We start from the raw sequence: 17,337 nt of genomic DNA on the forward strand, positions 1-17,337 counted from the left end.
CGGCTGCTGATCTTACTGCTGGAATTGCGAATAGGATATGCTGCAAGAAGCCCTCATCGCAGTCTCTCACACGAGCAGTCCCATCTCTCCTCACAACCTTTTCTGAACCTACATCTTGTTAAAAATGTTTGCGGAAAACTCAAGGATCTGGGATGGGGCACGAGCACTTACAAATCATAACATCTTCCCCTCGCTTTTCCAAATTCTCTCATGCATGCAAAGTGGACTCCGGTGTGACACCTTCGACACTTTCGCTTTTGTTTTCGACACTGTCCCTCCCAAAGGTTTGGACTGCCTGGGCTTGGGCCTGGCTTGGCAAGAAATTCATCTTCATCGGCAGCGAAGTGCATCATGGCAAGATCGCTTTTGACATTAGTGGTGTCGGGATCAGGTGAGTTTGTTATACCATCGCCAACAGCAGTGGTAAACGGAATTGCTTCCGGGCTCGTCGGGCTGTTGTCAGCGAAGGTCAGCGAGAATGGAGAATTTCTCCAGCGGACTGTCGCGAGAAGGAAAGTAGAGGTGACTGTCGCTTCTTCTGAGACACAGCCCGTCGTCATGGCGCTGGTTGTAATGGGAAAAGACGAAGCGAGAGCCATCATTGAACGACCTGTGACGCAGCTTGCAAGCAACACAACGGTGGCAGGAATGGGCATTTTGGGCGGCAGTGGGTGAACGAGGCCAGACATCAAGGGTCAAGCTGCCGGGTCCTTTTTACTGTCAAGGAGTCGCGGACTTTAGCCATGTTTGATTCTTCTTCTGGCAGCGGTGTTTCCATACCGGAGGCAGTCACTACCTGTCACCTTCGGTCGGCCGGATAAAAAGCAGTCAAGTGCAACCTTTGAAAGGAGAGAAATGGCTGCTGAACAGAAGGAGAGATTAGACAAGGAAACGGGCATTTATCCTGCCACCACAGACTGACTGACTGACAGTTGGATGGAGTCATCTAGCAAACAGGTGAATGCTCTCTGCCATACGGCTTGGATGCTGAGCTTATTATCCAACCCTAGGCTGCGGTAGCTGTTATGGGAAGAGTCGAACTAGAGCCTGAAGAGGCGTGTCTCCATAACGTGGGGTACAATGCGCTCCGTACAACTTTTAAAAGGAGTTTCCGACCACTAACTAGTTAGTTAACTGGGCAAAGTAGTGATGTTGCCGAGACTCAGTGATCGAGGGCGAGTGCCTCCTCCAACCGTCTCTCTCGCTGACCGATGGACGACGATACGTAGGTCCGTAGCTTGGAATCATCGAGAGGGGAAGAGAATGACATATTGACAGCAAAGCGTTCCCTTTTCAAATAGACCAGTGGCCTGTACTTTTTGTTGCTGGGACCTGAGGCGAGTCGGGCATGATATACGTGGAGTGTAATCTGTATGATGGCATGGGGGAGCTATCGGCCACAGCGCTACGGCTGGTTAAGACAACGCCAGGAGGTTCCGTTTTCTGGAGGACTGAGACTCATCCCGATCGCGATGCCCCCGTCAGCGGGTTTGTCCCATCTCGATTCTCGACGCGCCCGTTGAGTCAGTTGAAGCCACCGCCAGAAGGAAAAAAGGGGGGGCTTAGTCAGCCTCTCGGCAAACAACGCGTTTCCTCGGCGAGCCGAACGACGATCGCGGCCTGTGATTTCGCGCAGGTGAAATCAGAGTCAGAGTCTACATCATACTCTGCATCCTGGGTGGAGAGCTAAATGTGTCCGTTATGCCGGTCTTTGTTTTGTGGAACGCGGGCCTTGAGAGCATCAAGTACTCGACACAGCCTGTCGCTGTTGAGCTGGCTAGTTAACTACGTAGTTAACTGAGCTTGACGACACTCGATTGAGCAAAAGACAGCTTCTGCAGACATTCTAACCATGTGGAGATATCTCCTTTTAGCCGCCAACTTCCCCGCATTTTCCACAATGGCTCTGCGAATCATGAGATCAAATACGAAGAGCTGAGATAAAAGCTACGGGGTGCAATGGATGTGGTTTTGCACGCTTTCTGAGGTCGTTGAGCCGACGTTGTCGATCTGCCGGCGGCATCCAAGTCCTCGATGCCGGGTGCGTGAGCTTCGCATCTCCAAACTACACCCAAAAGCTATTCCATGCCAGGCAGGGCGGAGAGGAAGGGAAAGCACATCACAACGGCCTGCGACCAGTGCCGTCGTATGAAAGTTCGCTGCGATGCTGCTTCCCCCCGGTGCTCCAACTGCCTGCGACTCAAGCACGACTGCACCTACCTGCGTGGCCCGGATAGGCGGAAGTAAGCTGCAATCATTCCGGATGGCCGCTTGATGTGTGTCTGTTGTAACAGAAGTCTCTTTTAGAGTCTCAAAGGTTGCCGCTTCCCAGCTGATAAACCGCGTCCTGCTCCTGGAAGACACCCTCCGGAAGCACAACATCCCCGTTCCCGTGCCGACCTCCACCCTCGACTGCCATGCATATCTCGTCAAGAGACAGGCTCCGTCACAGGCCCCTCCCAGTCCAGATCAGCACCCCCATTCAACCCATCTAGGCAGCCTCGGCCACGAAATCGGGACTTACAGCCACAGGTTAGACGGAAGAACGACGATACCGACTACCCAGCACCCTGGTGGCTGCATTGACGACGAGCTAGATCAGCTTTCCAAACGTCTAGGTTCTCTTCGCGTTGCCGAGGACGGCCAGCTACGGTACTACGGTGCCACTTCCAACATGCATCTCTTGAATGAGGCTCCCGGCCCTCAAGCGGACAGCGCCCCTTTTTGCGGGTACGATGCCGATACTTGTCTCGCCCAAGCTGGAGTAGGTCACACTGTCCCTCGCGAACTTGAAGACCACCTAATTGGACTGTACTTTGCTTGGGAAAATCCATTTATACATGTTGTTGATGAAGACGTTTTCCTGAACACACGTGCACGGGCTTTATCCCAGAGTACCACTGATCCTAAGTCACAATCACCGTACTATAATCAAGTCTTGGTCAATGCGATGTAAGTCGAAGCTACAGCCACAAAATTTTCTCTGCTCTAACAGATAGGTACAGGTGTGCAATCGGTTCCGCCTTTACAGATCGAATCATTTTGGAGCTTCCTTCTCCACTAGCCGAGTTTTTTGGGAGACGTGCTCGCGTACTTTTGGATGCCGACATGGATAGCCCATCCGTTGCCACAGTTCAAGCACTTGTCATCATGAGCGCCCATGAAGCAGCTGTGATGAGAGATGCTCGTGGCTGGCTTTATAGTGGTATGGCAATGCGGCTTGCAGTCGACCTCGCATTGCACATGGACCCCGATCCCTACGTTAAAAAGGGGACTATGGACCAGCATGATGTTGTCGCTCGTCGCGTAGCATTCTGGGGAACATTTCTCGTCGATCTCGGCTGGAGCTATTACGTTGGTAGATTGACGATGCATATCAACCTGGATGGCGTAACAGTCCCAAAGCCATCCCACAAGTCTGGTAAATCGCGGGCATGGACGCATTATACCGATGAGGCAATACAGCCATTTAATGCACCTGCACCCCGCCAGTATCCAGATACGATTGATCATGTGTTGGAGCACCAAGTGAGCCTCTACGTAATCATGGTTCAGCTGCAAAAGATATTGTGAGGCTGCGTCTCCCAACACCTTTAACGCTGTGCTCCTACTAATAGCTTGCAGTAACGATATAAAACTCCATTCCAGGGGCATTGTTAACAGTAGCACCAAAAAGGTCACAAGGGATTTGATACACTGGAGGCAATCATTACCCCCTGAGATTTCGACAGAATCGATCTTCCAGTCGAGCATCACATTGCCCCATACCCTGTTACTCCACATGCAATACCACGAGGTAATGATATTCGCAAATCACCCTTTGATTGCTGGCGCTAGCGGTGCCATGACCACAGACATTCGGGAAGGATGTGCCGAGTCGGCGCGTGCGATTGCTTTAATTCTTCAGATATACAAGCAACAATGGTCCCTACGCAGGATGAATATCCAGGGAGTACATATGATATTTTCTGCTACTCTAGTGCACTTACTTCTCTCATGCACATCAGAAGACAGCTCTACGCGTGAAGCTGCGGTCAACGATCTTAAAGTCTGCTGCGAAGCGTTAAAAGAGCTTTCTATCGCGTTCCGAAGCGCCACACGCGCCCTTGATTCTATTGCAAAGACTAAGGAAAAATGGCAGGCTTCGCTGGACAACCCAGACATGGATACTACCCTGAAGACTTATTTCCAAGTTCAACAGCCCATTTCTGACCCAAAGATATGGCAGGCCGTTGATGAGGTTATTTGCCAAGAGCAGAACATGCACCAGAGTGGCCCACAACTAGATGATGTGTCATGGCTGGACGGTTGGATGGCTATGCAGGCGATGACTGCTGATCCGTTCGCCTTGGGGCTGGCCTAAGATTGGTTTTTAAAATGTTAAGATGTAAGGTCGCAAGCTCCCACTTGGCTGTATTATTATACTTGCCAAAAGATTTTATTTGAGTCCCTCAATTCAATGAGATTAAAGTGTTCGCAAAGAATTTAATGATAAATGCCATCAACTGCTTAACTGCGCCTGGAAAATAAACAACAGTGAAGTTTAGCCCAGCCTTAAAACACTTGGATGCCCACACTTCATAGAGACCAGGCAATCTCACTGACTTCCACCACTGTCAGATCGACGTCGAATTTCGTCAGTTGTGATGTTTAATCCCTTGCCCATCATCTTATCCGTGCCGCTCGACCTTCTAGGCGGGTTGCAAGTTCTAATCGCCGAATTCCATCTCGCAACATCATCTAGCGAGGCCGGCCTTGCAGCCTCGCTGTAGGGGACAAAGTGATAGGGATTCGGCCGCGGAGCGCTGCCAAAGCACATGGTGTGTCCGTGCTCGTTCAAACGGAGAGGGTAAGTTGATGATTATGTTGAAAGTATTTTCTTGAAGCTTGATGACTCGGTTTCTATTGTTTCTGTCTTCTCGTGCCTCTCCAAGCGTTTCGGACTTGTTGCTCGAGGGGGAGCGAGGGGCTACCGTGCTTAATCTTTGTTGAGGACGAAGGGAGGTATTCTCTTCAACTCTTGAGTGAGTAATAGGCGTCTGTTATCTTCCGTTTATTTTTAAACGGTGTTAACCTGTTGCTTTTCAAAGAAGTGCTTACAGCTGGGGTAATGGAGCCCTGCTTTTGCCACCGCGTCCCCTTTCTCCAGGAACGAAATGCTAGAATGACTTTGCAGCAGTCCGATTTATGCTTATGAGTATCTTGTACGGCTTAAAAGGGAATGAGTGCTTTCGGATCTGCAATGCACTTCTAACATAGGTTTAGACACGTATGTAGTCAATTGTATCCTATATCTGTAGGAGAAAATCCCCGCGGACAAGTCCGGTTCGATATCTCCGCTTTACTTATACTTCGCGGAGGGCGAGAGTTTTCAACGCGTCATATGGCTTTACGCTGCACGGAGCTAGATGTGTCTGGAATGGCAGTTTGCCACAGAAAGTTACCAGACGATGAGCTAAGAGTACGATGTACTTGAGTAGAGGAATACAACAGATGGTAAAGAAGCGGAATTTATTCGGGAGCTCGCGCATAGCCTCTCTCATCTGGTGTATTGTTCAGAAATATGCTGACATGGCGTAATTTTCTCCAAAGAGATATAGCGGCAAAAGAGGGTATTCGCGACAAACCAGGCTTTCAAAATGAATAAAACGTATACCGAGTGAAAACCGTATGTAAAACGCAAGGTAAAATGCATATAGGAAACGCCAACCAAAAAGAAATGAAGAGAAAAAGAAAAGAAAAAAGAAAAAAAGGTAAAAAGATACCAAACTACGGACTACTGATAGTTAAAACGGAGGGGAACTGAGGAGTATGATCCTAAATCAGCTCAAACGTCTCGCCTGTACAGATGTATAGATTAGTCAAAATGCGTGTCTGCAAAGAGATGTGCGGGAAAAGAACACAGCAGCACACTTACCAGGTTAACCCCAATTTTTCGATAGATGGAGTGGGTATTGCATTTCGGTCACCAAAAGGATTCTCATCATCGTCATCTTCTTCTTCTACTTCACTCGCAGAATCTTCACTTGCTGTTTCATAAGCAAGTTGCTTTTTGGTGGGATTAGAAGTCGAAGGTAAAGGTCCAGGAAGGCTCATCGGCCTTTGCGGTCGCGGCGGTTTGGTTGGCGGACTTAGCACCAAGCCAGCAAATCTTTCCGTGACATTCCTTTCCGGTAGCCGTCGAATATCATCAATGGAGAGATCATCCTCACTATCACTGTCGTAATCGACACTTTTGTCAAGGACTTCAAATGCCATCAATGCATTTACAAGCTCTTCATTTGCATGGATCAGGCTACCAATGAAGTCATCACTCTCAACAAGCTGGATATATCGTAAAATTTGACGTCTCAGTTCCTTGCATCGTGAAAATTTCTCCATAACCTCAGCATTATCGCTCACGCGCTGAGTTTCACGATTAACAAGTTTAAGGGCGTTTGTGAGATTAGTGCTTGCCACCGAGGCAGACGCTATTGCTTGTAAAATCTCCGGTCGCTCCTTTTCAAGGTTAAACTGTCCTCTTCGATTCTTCTTTTTATCTTTAGACTTGCCGGAGACAGCAGGGAACGGAGGCATGGATGACCTGCGAGTTGTCGGGGAGCCCAGAACCGTAGACGGCCCCTCTCCAGCTGCTATAGCCACTGAATGACCCAGCGGTTCATTCGCAGCCTCCTCTGTTTCTTTCAGCACTTTAGACTGTTGAGGTCGAGGGCGCCTCTTCCGCGTGGGTAATTGCTTATAGAGAAGGGCTACTCTCTCCATACCAGGTGTATTTTTATAGGATATGGCCCATTGTGGGAATAGCTGTTTGCACTTCTCTCTTACCTCTGGATCCGACACTGAATCTGTGGCAGCGACTCTTAATCGTTCAAGAAGTGGCTCATCAGCGAAGCTTTTCAAAAACCTCTCACCAGCGTTTTGAATAAGGAAGTCAAGTATTGTCAGAGCTCGCAGTTGGCGATGAACACTTCCGTATTTTCTTTAGATATTTTGTGGTTAGTCTATTGGCTCCGGAGTTCACGGGGCCATTCACATACAGCTTCTTTCGAAGAGCTCTACTCGCTTCCTGAGGCCCGCTGCTTTGCAGTCGAATGACTTCGATTAGGTCTACAATACCACCCGAATCATCCACGTCGTATTGCTCACTAGTGAGCCGGTCGATTTGGACAGTAACGGCTGTAAACGGCTTCTTCTATAATAGTGGGAAAGAATGATTAGAACCTTGGCGTGAATCCTCAAGTTAAATAGGATGTTCGTGGCAACCAAAGAATAAACTCGAAACTGAAGAGAAACAATCACTGCCACCAAGAGTAATCTTTGAGGCAATAACCAAGGGAGAATGAAATATATCAAATCCCACCCTATCAAAAAGAAAAAGGGACTGCGTAATGGACTTTTGTGACCTGACATGTTCCAGGGCTTGGACAAAACTTAAAAAGAGCAAAGTAGGGGGGAAGGACGGTCCCGTACCGAAGAGGAGAACATCGTGCCTGGCAGGTATCCGTTCCTGTAACCAAGTTAGTAATTGTGCTCGAGAAATCACGGAGTATATTAGTAACACCTATTATATATCTTCGCTAAGGAGAGAGTAGGAGGGGTTAGGAAAGTTCTAGCCGTTTGCGGTGCTATGACCCTTTCATGTTCCTGAGCCAAGCGATGGATAATGGCTCAAGGGGAGCTAAAGGAAGTCTGGAAAGAAGTTTGAAAGGAAAGGCTTAGAGGTAGCAAACGTTGGTGGGAAAAATGGTGAAACCCCCAGATGTACTGATGCCCCGATACTTTTGTACAAATATCGGGATAGCTTGGTGGAAACCGTGGGCGAGTTTCCTGGCACACAGCTATTCTGTGAACCGACCCAGCCGGAGAGCGCGCGGGGTAGACAGAGGATGCTTGGCGGACGAATTCGACACAGGTGATGCAGAGAACTGCAACTTGATATTGACGGTTTGAGTAACGTCAAGCTTCTCCAATCGTCAATTGCAGGGCTGAGCTGCCTTTCGGGATGCGCTGGTGCCGATACCTCTTAGCAATGACAAGGGACTGCGAGGTTGCGTTGGTCGGCGAGCGAGTGCAATTGCACATGACGTCTTGAATCACGTGATTAGCGCCCAAACAAGTTCAGGTAGCGACGGAACGAGCTAGCTTCTTGCGGTTAGCCTGATGCTGTCAGTGCCCTGAGTAGGAACTAGCCCTAATATGATTTAGTGCGGGTCCCGCCGTTGTGACATAAGCAGATCGGCCGCCGGGTTCGGCATGCTCCGTGAGCAATCGCGAGACGACCGGCCCGACTGCTCCCTGCAGAGTGACATCTGGCCCAGTGATCCTGTCTTGGAGTTGCAACCGATGAAACGCCCAAATTACCCCCAGGCAAAGTTATTTAATCTCTGTAGATCCCGGGATTTCTGCTCAATCGCTTTGTCTTCCATAGTTGTCCTCATTCTGGCTCTGAGTCTTTCCGGCTGTCCCCGCATCCTCTCACCTTTGGTTACCCCGCGTTGCTTATTCACTTCGTCACTTTTCCCTCGAAAGATGTCTTACCAACAGGAGCTGTTGGTGGCCCAGCTGGCGGTGCAGAGAGCCGCCATTTTGACCCAGAAGGTATTCTACGAGAAGACCAAAGGAACTCTTTCAAAAGATGATTTTTCCCCTGTGACGAAAGGAGATTTTGGCGCCCAGGCCTTGATCATCCAAGCTATTCGCGCGAACTTCCCCCAGGATGAAGTCGTGGGAGAGGAAGATGCGGACTCGCTCCGGGAGAACGACGCCTTGAGAAATGAGATGTGGAATCTCGTCAAGGACATCAAACTCACCGATGCTGAAAGCGACAAAGTTATCGGCGGACCCTTTAAGAATGAGACCGAGATGCTTGACGCCCTTGACGGCGGCAAGAGCCCTGGTGGCCCCAAAGGCAGAATATGGGCATTGGACCCCATCGATGGCACCAAGGGCTTCCTCCGAGGTGGTCAGTATGCTGTCTGCCTTGGTCTCATAGAGGATGGCGACGTCAAAGTTGGCGTTATCGGATGTCCCAACCTTCCACTCGATGACTCTGCACCCCTTTCCGCTGAGATTGGACAGTCCGGCGCCGCTGGCACGGAGACCGGAGTTCTCTTCTCTGCTGTGAAGGGACAAGGTGCCACGAGTCGCCCGCTTTCGGACGGTGCAGTGCGAGAGGGCAAAGCAATTTCGATGAGGCCGGTTACGGATATTACAAAGGCTTGCTTCTGCGAGGGAGTCGAGGCCGGTCACTCCGCCCAGGACGATAATGCCGAGGTCGCCAGACGCCTCGGGATTAACTCGCCCAGCGTGCGCTTGGACTCTCAGGCGAAGTATTGTTCAATTGCACGCGGCGCCGGCGACATTTACCTCAGATTGCCAGTTAGGGCCGACTATGAAGAGAAAATCTGGGATCACGCCGCGGGAGACTTGATTGTTCGGGAAGCTGGAGGCGAGGTCACTGATATCACCGGCAACAGACTCGACTTCACCAAGGGCAGGAAATTATCAGCGAACAGGGGTGTGGTCGCGGCCCCGAAGTCTATTTTCGAGCAGGTCATCAACGCAGTCCGCGCCGTCTATGCTGCCAAGGCATCAATTTAGAGGAAAGTGTATAGAGTTCGATCTACTTTCTAGTATTGTTACATAGCAACAGCACGCCCTTATGAAAAAAAAGATACCAACACCTATCATGTACATACAGCAAAAATAACCCAAAGATATCCCAAAAAATGCGACAATGATATCATTTGATCTTCTTCGCTTTTAATTTGATCGTTTCTCCGTTCACGAAGATACCCTTTCCCTTGTATGGTTCTGGTACTCTCCATTTTCTGATGTTTGCCGCAAATTGGGTAACTATCTCTTTATCAATTCCTTCCAGTAGAATAGTTGTCGGCTGTGGAGTACTTGCTTTGACTCCCTGTGGAATTCCCAGCTCGACTGGGTGCGCGAAGCCAACCTTTAAGGACACGAATTGCTGCCCGGAGTATTCGGGTGTGAGTGTGATGGCTGTGGGTTCTATCGACGCCCTAAAACCGACACCGACCAGCTTCAAGACGCAAATGTGGCCTTCAGAAACGCCTAGGATGTAATTTTTAAGATGTTGCCGAATTGTTCCTGCGGTCCACATTCCGATTAGCACACTCCCTGGCCACAGTACTCAACCATTCACATATTTAATATATACGTACCCCACATGGCTTTTTGGTGCTTATCCTCGACATTGGCTATATGAAACTTCGCCTTTCGGGTTTCTGCATCGTATTGCAGCGTAGAGAATGAAGGAATCTTCAGCGTCATTTGACCTATTTCACACCGTTATTTCGAATTCCTCTTGCTAGGTCGCAACCAGATAAAAAACGAACCCAAAGGACCAGATACTTCCACAGCCATAGCAGGAGTATCCGCAGCTGTCACTCTCGTGGTCGCCCCTGATTTTGGCAAATCGATGAATTTTAAGGACACTTCTGGTGGAACTGAAATCGGCGCAGACCCGATTCGGGATTGTGTCGCTGCGGAAGTCGAGAATGTCTGCGATCGTTGGGGGAGTGAAAATGCAGGTATGAGGAAGGCAGGGAGGGAGTTGACCCGTGCAGACTCCCGAAGGAGCTGCCGGTAGCAACTTCGAGACACCGCCCAGGTCATCTTTGCGGAAACAGTATTGATGCTTGTCGCAAGTCCTGAGGACGAGCTCGCAACGCCGAATTGAATTCGATGGCGCTAAAGCACTTCGGGTTAGCGCTCAATTTTATCACGTGGCAATTACGTAATCAAGGGCCACGCTTTTGGGATTTGGCTACGAGTCGCGTTCTCTGCTCGGGCAGATATCTCTCGATCGCACGACGCCAGCAGGGCGACAGCACCACTCAACTACTATTCCATCACTTGTACGTTGAGGGATCTAATGCTAACCTATATCTATCGCTCTAGATGACATCTAGAAACTGTTTTCATGAATTGAATTGTCACTCTTATTAATATGATAATCTTTGTCTCTTAGGAAAGGCAACGCCTTCCTTGTCACCCAGAACCCTTTCATTTGTATTCCCCTCTTCATGAGCTTCCTACATAAAAGACCTATATGATCAAAACTGTCCTGTTCTTTAAATAGGCTTTCTCTTGCAAAGGAAACACAACTCCTTGCTAAAATTGATCATTTAATGACTTCGTATGAAAAGTCATGATATTCTCTACTAAAATGTTCACGACCAAAATCTATATACCCTTTCTCTCTTATTTTTTCTTGATATTCTTTCCTTGTACAGCTCTGGCCCTAAGAATTTTCCCTTTTCGGAGAGGTAAGATGCCGTACTTAAACCCCTCGCTCGGATCTGGCGCATAGCCTTGACGAGAATAGACCCCGCTGTGTTTCCAGTGGCACCTAAGCCTGCTGTCGATTTGACTTCCCTTCTGCAACTGGAAGCCGCGGAGCGGAACGAAATCTATTCAGAGGCCGTTCGGCTACTCAATTCTATGGAGTCATCTTCGTCTTGCCATCAGCGTGCTGTGACGGACTTAGTTATATCTTGTCAATTCCTGGAAGGCGGGCCAAACGATAATAACTGGGACTCTTCCTTTCACCTGGATCAGCTTAAGTCCTTATATGCCGCCAGGCTAGCTATATGCGAGCTCAATGGTGCGGGTGCAGCAACCCCAGATAAATGCGTATCCATTCTTAGTCTCAAGCAAGAAGATGGCCCTGAATCGTATTCTACACAGTTCCATGCTAAACCCAGGAAGCAGCAACCAGCAATCCCTGCGCAGTTGGAATCCTGCCTCCATTCTCTAGAGTCGCGGCCGCAGTGGTGGACAAGTTACAGCAACAACCGTCAAAATGCAGCCGTTATGTGCCAGGCAGCACGCATTAATGTAGAGCGAGATGAGTTACTGAAGCACCACAGGAAACTCGCTGACATTACATTTGGCCTCGGGGCAGCCTTGAACCAGTCGTTGAATGATGCAGCGGCTGAGGCTACCAAACAGCGTTCTTTTTTGGATTCCATTAATGACTTACGTTTAAAAATAATCCGCGATATGCAAGATGCTGATGTCCTTGCTCGAAATCGATTCTCAGCTTTCGCCATTGACTTAGAGTCACAAATCCGTCGGACTGGCGCGGGTGCCAAGGAGTCCATGAGAGGTATCCTGTCTGATGCAGGGGTTCTATCTAAGGTCTGAATTCACTCTTCCGTTCTCAGTCCAACCCTTGACCCTTTAGTAGGACATCCTCTTGTCGATCAAGTCAATTCAGGACCTGAAGCATAGTATGAACGTCTATTCAGAGATGCTGAAGCAGAACTCGGAGCTCGCCGCTGCAGATCAAGAAAGGCAGAAGGCTAATTCCGAAATAACCTTAGCCACTCGGCAGTCTCTTGACCAAATCAGAAACCAGCATATAGCCATTATCGACCAAGAATTTAGTCGCCTTCATTCGTCAGTTGTATGCTACACCTCCATTAACTACCTGTGAAGAGTGAGCTAACATTGTGCTAGCGATCTGTAAATGAACTAATATTTTCAATCCATCAAAAACAAGTTTCTTTAGACGAGGTATCCCTTGACATATGGACTTTAAGGATCATGTTCTAACCTTTAGAAGCGTGTGGAAAACTTTGAAAAGGCGTTTCAACAATTCGAATCCCAAGCCTCTTTGCTTCAAGAATCGTTGATGATGCAGATTTCAAATCAATCGCGATTCCAGGAGTCGTTTCATGCTGATCTTCGCATCGCCCAGTCTCTCCTCGCTGATGTGACGAGCTCTGCTACAAACTTGACGTTGAATGTTGAAAAATCTTTGCAGCGTTTCGACAAATTTTTCAATATTGGAGGGATTCTGAGCTCTCCTTCCGGGCGCGTTTGGGCCGTTGTGCTCTTGTGTATTCTGATAGTTCTCAATCCGAGAATATTTGCTACCTGTCTCCTGATTTTTGGTACGGTTCAACCTCGTCGCTAACTCAGGACTTGGCTAACTCTCTATTGGTCTAGTTACCGTGGCAGGGGTCGTTCCCGGTCGAGCCTTGAACGTTTTACGAAATTTAGAGCGATCACCTCTTCATCCGGTTAAGCTAGAATCATGCGCTCGTTTTGCGTGCTTCGTATTCGGATTGATATTTGGGGTGATATTCGTTATATCCCTCAAGAAGAAAGAATATATTTCGCTCCCCGCTACCCGCATATTATTTGCTAGGATTTCTAACAGATCAGAGCGAAAATCTCTCGATCTTGCATAATCCTTGAACTTTTATAAGCATGCACTCGAGTTATACTTATATACCCTTGCAAATTTAATACCCATCAGACCAGGATCTGATTTATCGAGGGGCTAGATTTTTCAACGCTGCCGTTTCGGTCCATCGCGTGTTACACGTTTTCCTTGACTCAACCTATAGCGTCTCATTTCGATGTTTATTCTAACTTATTGATATACTATATATATTATTGTGTCTACCCCACATATCATGGCGTGTGAAATCTTCATTAGTATAATTAGGATAGCCAAGTGTCTTCGGTTTTGAAACTTAATGGCTCAGGAGAGATGCCCACACTCTTCATTCCTTCGGTATTTTGAGCATATTTCTACGGAGTACTCCGTACTCATCGTTTATATACCCCGTATCTCAGACCGCCTTTCCTTTTCCCCATTGTTTTGTTTAATAATATGGATGCAGAGCTCTTGCTCAGTATCTGCAGGTCAGAAAGTAGATGGCTCCTCTCCCTCCGGTCGCCATCGAGTACAAAATAAAGCAATCAAAATATCGCACAAAGAATCTACTACTCTGTATCCACTTGACCTCCCTCACGTAACCAGAAATATGTCATAGCACAACACCGTTCTTGATGGTGGGATTGAGTCGTCCCTTTCTCTTTGTTCCCCAGAATGTAACATTTTAATTACCCGCGGGCGTTGAAGACAACAATGCCATTGTTAACTTGATCCTCCACATGTATGGGGAAGTCAACGGTCCGTGATCTGAGTTACTCTGCTTTGGAAGTCCGAATTGGCTTCTGCCCCAGGTGTATAAGAAGAGAAAACATCCCGCCAGTGTTCGTTTTACAATGGCGAGGCATGGGCCAAGTGTGTTAAATTACTACCAGCGCAAGGGAACCACTCCTGATATACATGACATGAAATTCTTCCCGATACTTCTCCTTGCGTCCGCGATCGCGGCGATGGGGGACCAAGCCCCTAAGGAGCTCACGGAACGAGGCTGCCTACCGGAGGGCTACGAATGTAAATTCAATTGGCATTGCTGCGCACGCCTATATTGCTTTCAAGCTGTAAGAGACCTTTTCTCCCACTAAATTGGTTCTGTGCGGAAGGGTACTCACAGGTTGTGTGGATAGGTGCGCTGGAGGAAACTAGGGCGGTTCTGCTTAAAGGATCCAGAGAGCCTCATGGTGGATTAAAAAGCGGGAGGAAGAGAATCGTCTTCAATGAGAGAAAACCGTTCTCTCGTACTACACGTTCCCGATGGATGATCGCGTCTTTGCTATGTGGACGGTGTGAAGATTGTTTTAGAGAGCAGATGGCGTATATAAGGGCCTACGTGACTGTAGATTAATATGATCCATTTCGTTTGATATTTTCGAGATACGAGTTTAGGCTCTCGGTGACCGCTCCCGATAATATGGTTATCACAAGCAAACGTCACGTTTTCCGCCCGGAATCGGAGTCTTGGCAGGGTCACTCCGGCCAAAAATTTCTCGCCTGAGCGCGCGGAAAGCTCATCGGCGCTTCGGGCCATTCATTCACCCTCCTCGGGCTCCAGGGAATGCGCCTAACCCTCTAACCCATCGTCTCCCTTCCCTCCTTGACGATGCCACCGCTCTTCATCGCCTCCCTCGGCAATCCTCCACCAAAGTACCACAAGACCCTTCATTCCGCCGGGCACATCCTCCTCCGCGCTGTTGCCGAGCACCTCTCCGCCAACTCCTTTGCTCTGTCCCCTCATCTAAAAGGCGCCTTAGCAACCGAAGCCTACCTGCCGCGCTCGCAGACCCGGCTAACATTATGGCAATCACCGACCCTCATGAACATCTCCGGCCCAACGATGGTGCGGGCCTATAAGTCGTGGTTGGCGAGAGAGGGAGCGGACCCCGTCTTACCACTCGCCGCGAACACACCCGGAAGGAAAAAGAATGCAGATCACCGACCGCCTTTGAGCCTGATATTGGTGCACGATGAATTAGAGCTGCACCCTGGGGAGCTGAGGATTCGCCGTGGGGGCGCAGAGCTCTCGGCCAGAGGACATAACGGAGTCAAGAGCGTGACTCAAAGTTTGGTAGAGGCGGGGCTTCTACCGGCATCGTCTTCGTTGACAAAGGCAAGAGGGAAGGGTGCTGCTGGCGAAGATGCTGCCTTGCCTCCGATTGTGCTCCGGGTGGGCATTGGAATCGGCCGGCCAGCGTCTCGTGATCCTGGTACAGTCGCGGATTATGTCCTACGGGAGATGCGCCCCGCTCAGTATCAGGAGACGTGTAATCTGGCTGGTCGTGTTGTAGAAATGCTGGAGGTAGAAATGGCTCGGGTGCAGTCGTGATGTTGCCTCTTTATAACCATTATATGCAGCGACTTCGAAAGCGTGACGGCCTGGCGTTTGGGATTTTGATTACGGGATACTGGCATAGGCTGGATACTCAGGATAGATCGATCTCCAAATACCCTTTGTTGGTTTACAGTGTCGCTTGCACTGACATTTTTGAGGCAATTGCAGAAGCATTATCATCAGAGAAGTGTCTATTGTCACAGGTGGTCTGTACAAAACATGTAACAGAGTACATATACTTCTCAATCGCCTCTCCTCACACGGTGTCTCCCCTCTGGGTTTGAACGCCGGATCCAGGCTCAACATCGCAATTTCGATTGCAGCCCCATTCCATAATTAAGTTACAGTCTCGCGCTTTCTCGCTCCCTCGACTGTACCCATTGTCCGATGATGGCCACAAGCTTCTGCAGTTCTTCTTCCGAATTCCTGGCGTGAAGACACACCCGAACCCGCTCCGTCCCTAGAGGCACAGTCGGCGACATAATCGCCCGTACCATGAGTCCCTTGTCCTGGCAGGTTTTTGCCAGGTCATGTGGGAACTTCGTCCTCAGTGAGAAGATTGGTGACGTCGGGTGATGGCTAATGTGAAGGATAATGCTGTCTGCTGGTGAAATCTCGGCAAGCTTCCTCCTGAACGACTCTATTCTTTGCTGAAGCTGGGCTTGAAGCTGCTCAGTATTTTTAATTGTCAGTAGATGGGATAACGGGCTTTCTGGAATCGTGGTTGGAATAGGGAACGTACAGGTTCTGTAGCACCTTTTTCCATGAGCTCATAAGCGGTGCGTGTTGCAACAAGACCAGGAAGTCCAGTTGCACTGCTGAAAATTAGTGGGCGAGCATAGTTTGTCAAATAATCCCTTGTCAGTGGGGAACAAAGAACAATCGCTAGAAAATCAGCTTCTTGTCTCAGCCAGCATAGATGAATTGAAAACCAGGAAGCATACCTCCATTGCTGGCTATAGATTTGCCGAATGTGTGCAGCCGAATGAACACACGATCCTCCACGCCGAGTCTCTGCACGATTCCACCTCCTCGGGGCCCAAATATCCCCGTGGAATGAGCCTCGTCAACTATCATATGGCCGTTGCCATTAGGAAGCATCGATTCTAGCACGTCTAGGATTTCTTTTATCGGCGCAAAATCTCCCTCCATGCTATAAAGCGACTCAACAGCAACAATAACATTGCGCTTGCCAGAACGTATTAAAGAATCAAGATCTATCTCTTCTTGGAGCTTGCGCTGGAAACTTTCAACCGAGTTATGCTTGAATGCCGTCCGTCTCCCCGCTCTTGAGAGCCGCATGCCATCATGGGTGCTTGCATGTATCAACTCATCATAGATAATCACGTCCCCACGCTGTGGAATACAGGAAAAGATTCCTACATTGGCATCATACCCGGAGTTGAACAGTCGTCCACTGGGAGCATTATGAAAACGGGCTAGAAAGTCCTCCAGATCTTCGGCATAATTGGTATTCCCATCCAGCAATCTAGAACCGCTGCTGGCAATGCGATGTGAATTGGATATTCTGGCAAGATTGTCCATGTACTGCTCCCGGAAAGCGGCTGATGTAGAAAGCGATAAGAAGTCATTTGAGGAGAAGTCTGCAACATCAGGAGGAAGGACCTTCAAGGATCTGAGTCGTCCTTTGGCCTTTCTCTCCTCCAAAATTAACCGGAAGGTCTCTAGTAGTGGGTTGTGTAACTTCATGATGGCCAATTGAGTTGGTACCATGGAACTATGGGAAACGTGGGCCTTTATGCAAGATTAATCAAATAATATAAATTCTTTC

The 17,337-nt window shown here is 48.8% G+C and overlaps 10 protein-coding genes across 10 annotated transcripts; 5 read left to right on the plus strand and 5 right to left on the minus strand.

The window, feature by feature from the left end:
• Positions 1-53: 53 nt before the first annotated feature.
• D8B26_001851 (uncharacterized protein) lies at positions 54-689 on the minus strand (the record flags this gene model as incomplete). Its single annotated transcript, XM_066123652.1, has 2 exons — positions 54-108; positions 172-689. The coding sequence occupies 2 exons, from the start codon at positions 687-689 to the stop codon at positions 54-56; spliced, it is 573 nt and encodes a 190-aa protein (XP_065979727.1).
• Positions 690-2,148: 1,459 nt separating this feature from the next.
• D8B26_001852 (uncharacterized protein) lies at positions 2,149-4,363 on the plus strand (the record flags this gene model as incomplete). The annotated part of the gene is made up of 4 exons (XM_066123653.1): positions 2,149-2,243; positions 2,308-2,952; positions 3,006-3,569; positions 3,625-4,363. The coding sequence occupies 4 exons, from the start codon at positions 2,149-2,151 to the stop codon at positions 4,361-4,363; spliced, it is 2,043 nt and encodes a 680-aa protein (XP_065979728.1).
• A 67-nt stretch (positions 4,364-4,430) lies between these two features.
• D8B26_001853 (uncharacterized protein) lies at positions 4,431-5,315 on the minus strand. Its single transcript, XM_066123654.1, has 2 exons — positions 5,101-5,315; positions 4,431-5,011 (listed from the first exon to the last, which is right to left on the minus strand). The coding sequence occupies exon 2, from the start codon at positions 4,817-4,819 to the stop codon at positions 4,598-4,600; it is 222 nt and encodes a 73-aa protein (XP_065979729.1). The 5' UTR covers positions 4,820-5,011; positions 5,101-5,315; the 3' UTR covers positions 4,431-4,597.
• A 182-nt stretch (positions 5,316-5,497) lies between these two features.
• On the minus strand, positions 5,498-8,019 carry LSB5 (Putative actin patch assembly and actin polymerization protein). Its single transcript, XM_003065817.2, has 5 exons — positions 7,562-8,019; positions 7,471-7,507; positions 7,038-7,192; positions 5,918-6,979; positions 5,498-5,840 (listed from the first exon to the last, which is right to left on the minus strand). Exons 2-5 carry the CDS (start codon positions 7,483-7,485, stop codon positions 5,828-5,830), a joined length of 1,245 nt encoding a protein of 414 aa, XP_003065863.2. The 5' UTR covers positions 7,486-7,507; positions 7,562-8,019; the 3' UTR covers positions 5,498-5,827.
• A 306-nt stretch (positions 8,020-8,325) lies between these two features.
• D8B26_001856 (mitochondrial 54S ribosomal protein uL6m) lies at positions 8,326-10,644 on the minus strand (the record flags this gene model as incomplete). The annotated part of the gene is made up of 3 exons (XM_003065819.2): positions 8,326-10,116; positions 10,191-10,304; positions 10,365-10,644. 3 exons carry the CDS (start codon positions 10,642-10,644, stop codon positions 9,743-9,745), a joined length of 768 nt encoding a protein of 255 aa, XP_003065865.1. The 3' UTR covers positions 8,326-9,742.
• Positions 8,530-9,738, plus strand: D8B26_001855 (uncharacterized protein; the record flags this gene model as incomplete). The annotated part of the gene is made up of 1 exon (XM_003065818.2): positions 8,530-9,738. The coding sequence occupies one exon, from the start codon at positions 8,530-8,532 to the stop codon at positions 9,598-9,600; it is 1,071 nt and encodes a 356-aa protein (XP_003065864.1). The 3' UTR covers positions 9,601-9,738.
• Positions 10,645-11,472: 828 nt separating the features above from the next.
• On the plus strand, positions 11,473-13,229 carry D8B26_001857 (uncharacterized protein; the record flags this gene model as incomplete). Its single annotated transcript, XM_003065820.2, has 5 exons — positions 11,473-12,171; positions 12,221-12,439; positions 12,493-12,549; positions 12,599-12,929; positions 12,985-13,229. 5 exons carry the CDS (start codon positions 11,473-11,475, stop codon positions 13,227-13,229), a joined length of 1,551 nt encoding a protein of 516 aa, XP_003065866.2.
• Positions 13,230-13,815: 586 nt separating this feature from the next.
• Positions 13,816-14,569, plus strand: D8B26_001858 (uncharacterized protein). The gene is made up of 2 exons (XM_066123655.1): positions 13,816-14,277; positions 14,344-14,569. The coding sequence occupies exons 1-2, from the start codon at positions 14,056-14,058 to the stop codon at positions 14,404-14,406; spliced, it is 285 nt and encodes a 94-aa protein (XP_065979730.1). The 5' UTR covers positions 13,816-14,055; the 3' UTR covers positions 14,407-14,569.
• A 168-nt stretch (positions 14,570-14,737) lies between these two features.
• PTH1 (aminoacyl-tRNA hydrolase) lies at positions 14,738-15,738 on the plus strand. The gene has a single exon (XM_003065821.2). It carries the CDS (start codon positions 14,817-14,819, stop codon positions 15,537-15,539), a length of 723 nt encoding a protein of 240 aa, XP_003065867.2. The 5' UTR covers positions 14,738-14,816; the 3' UTR covers positions 15,540-15,738.
• Positions 15,739-15,780: 42 nt separating this feature from the next.
• Positions 15,781-17,255, minus strand: D8B26_001860 (uncharacterized protein; the record flags this gene model as incomplete). The annotated part of the gene is made up of 3 exons (XM_003065822.2): positions 15,781-16,213; positions 16,288-16,430; positions 16,490-17,255. 3 exons carry the CDS (start codon positions 17,253-17,255, stop codon positions 15,887-15,889), a joined length of 1,236 nt encoding a protein of 411 aa, XP_003065868.2. The 3' UTR covers positions 15,781-15,886.
• Between the last annotated feature and the right edge of the window lie 82 nt (positions 17,256-17,337).

Source organism: Coccidioides posadasii, chromosome 1 (assembly GCF_018416015.2).
Source record: "Coccidioides posadasii str. Silveira chromosome 1, complete sequence".
NCBI classification, from domain to species: Eukaryota; Fungi; Ascomycota; class Eurotiomycetes; order Onygenales; family Onygenaceae; genus Coccidioides; species Coccidioides posadasii.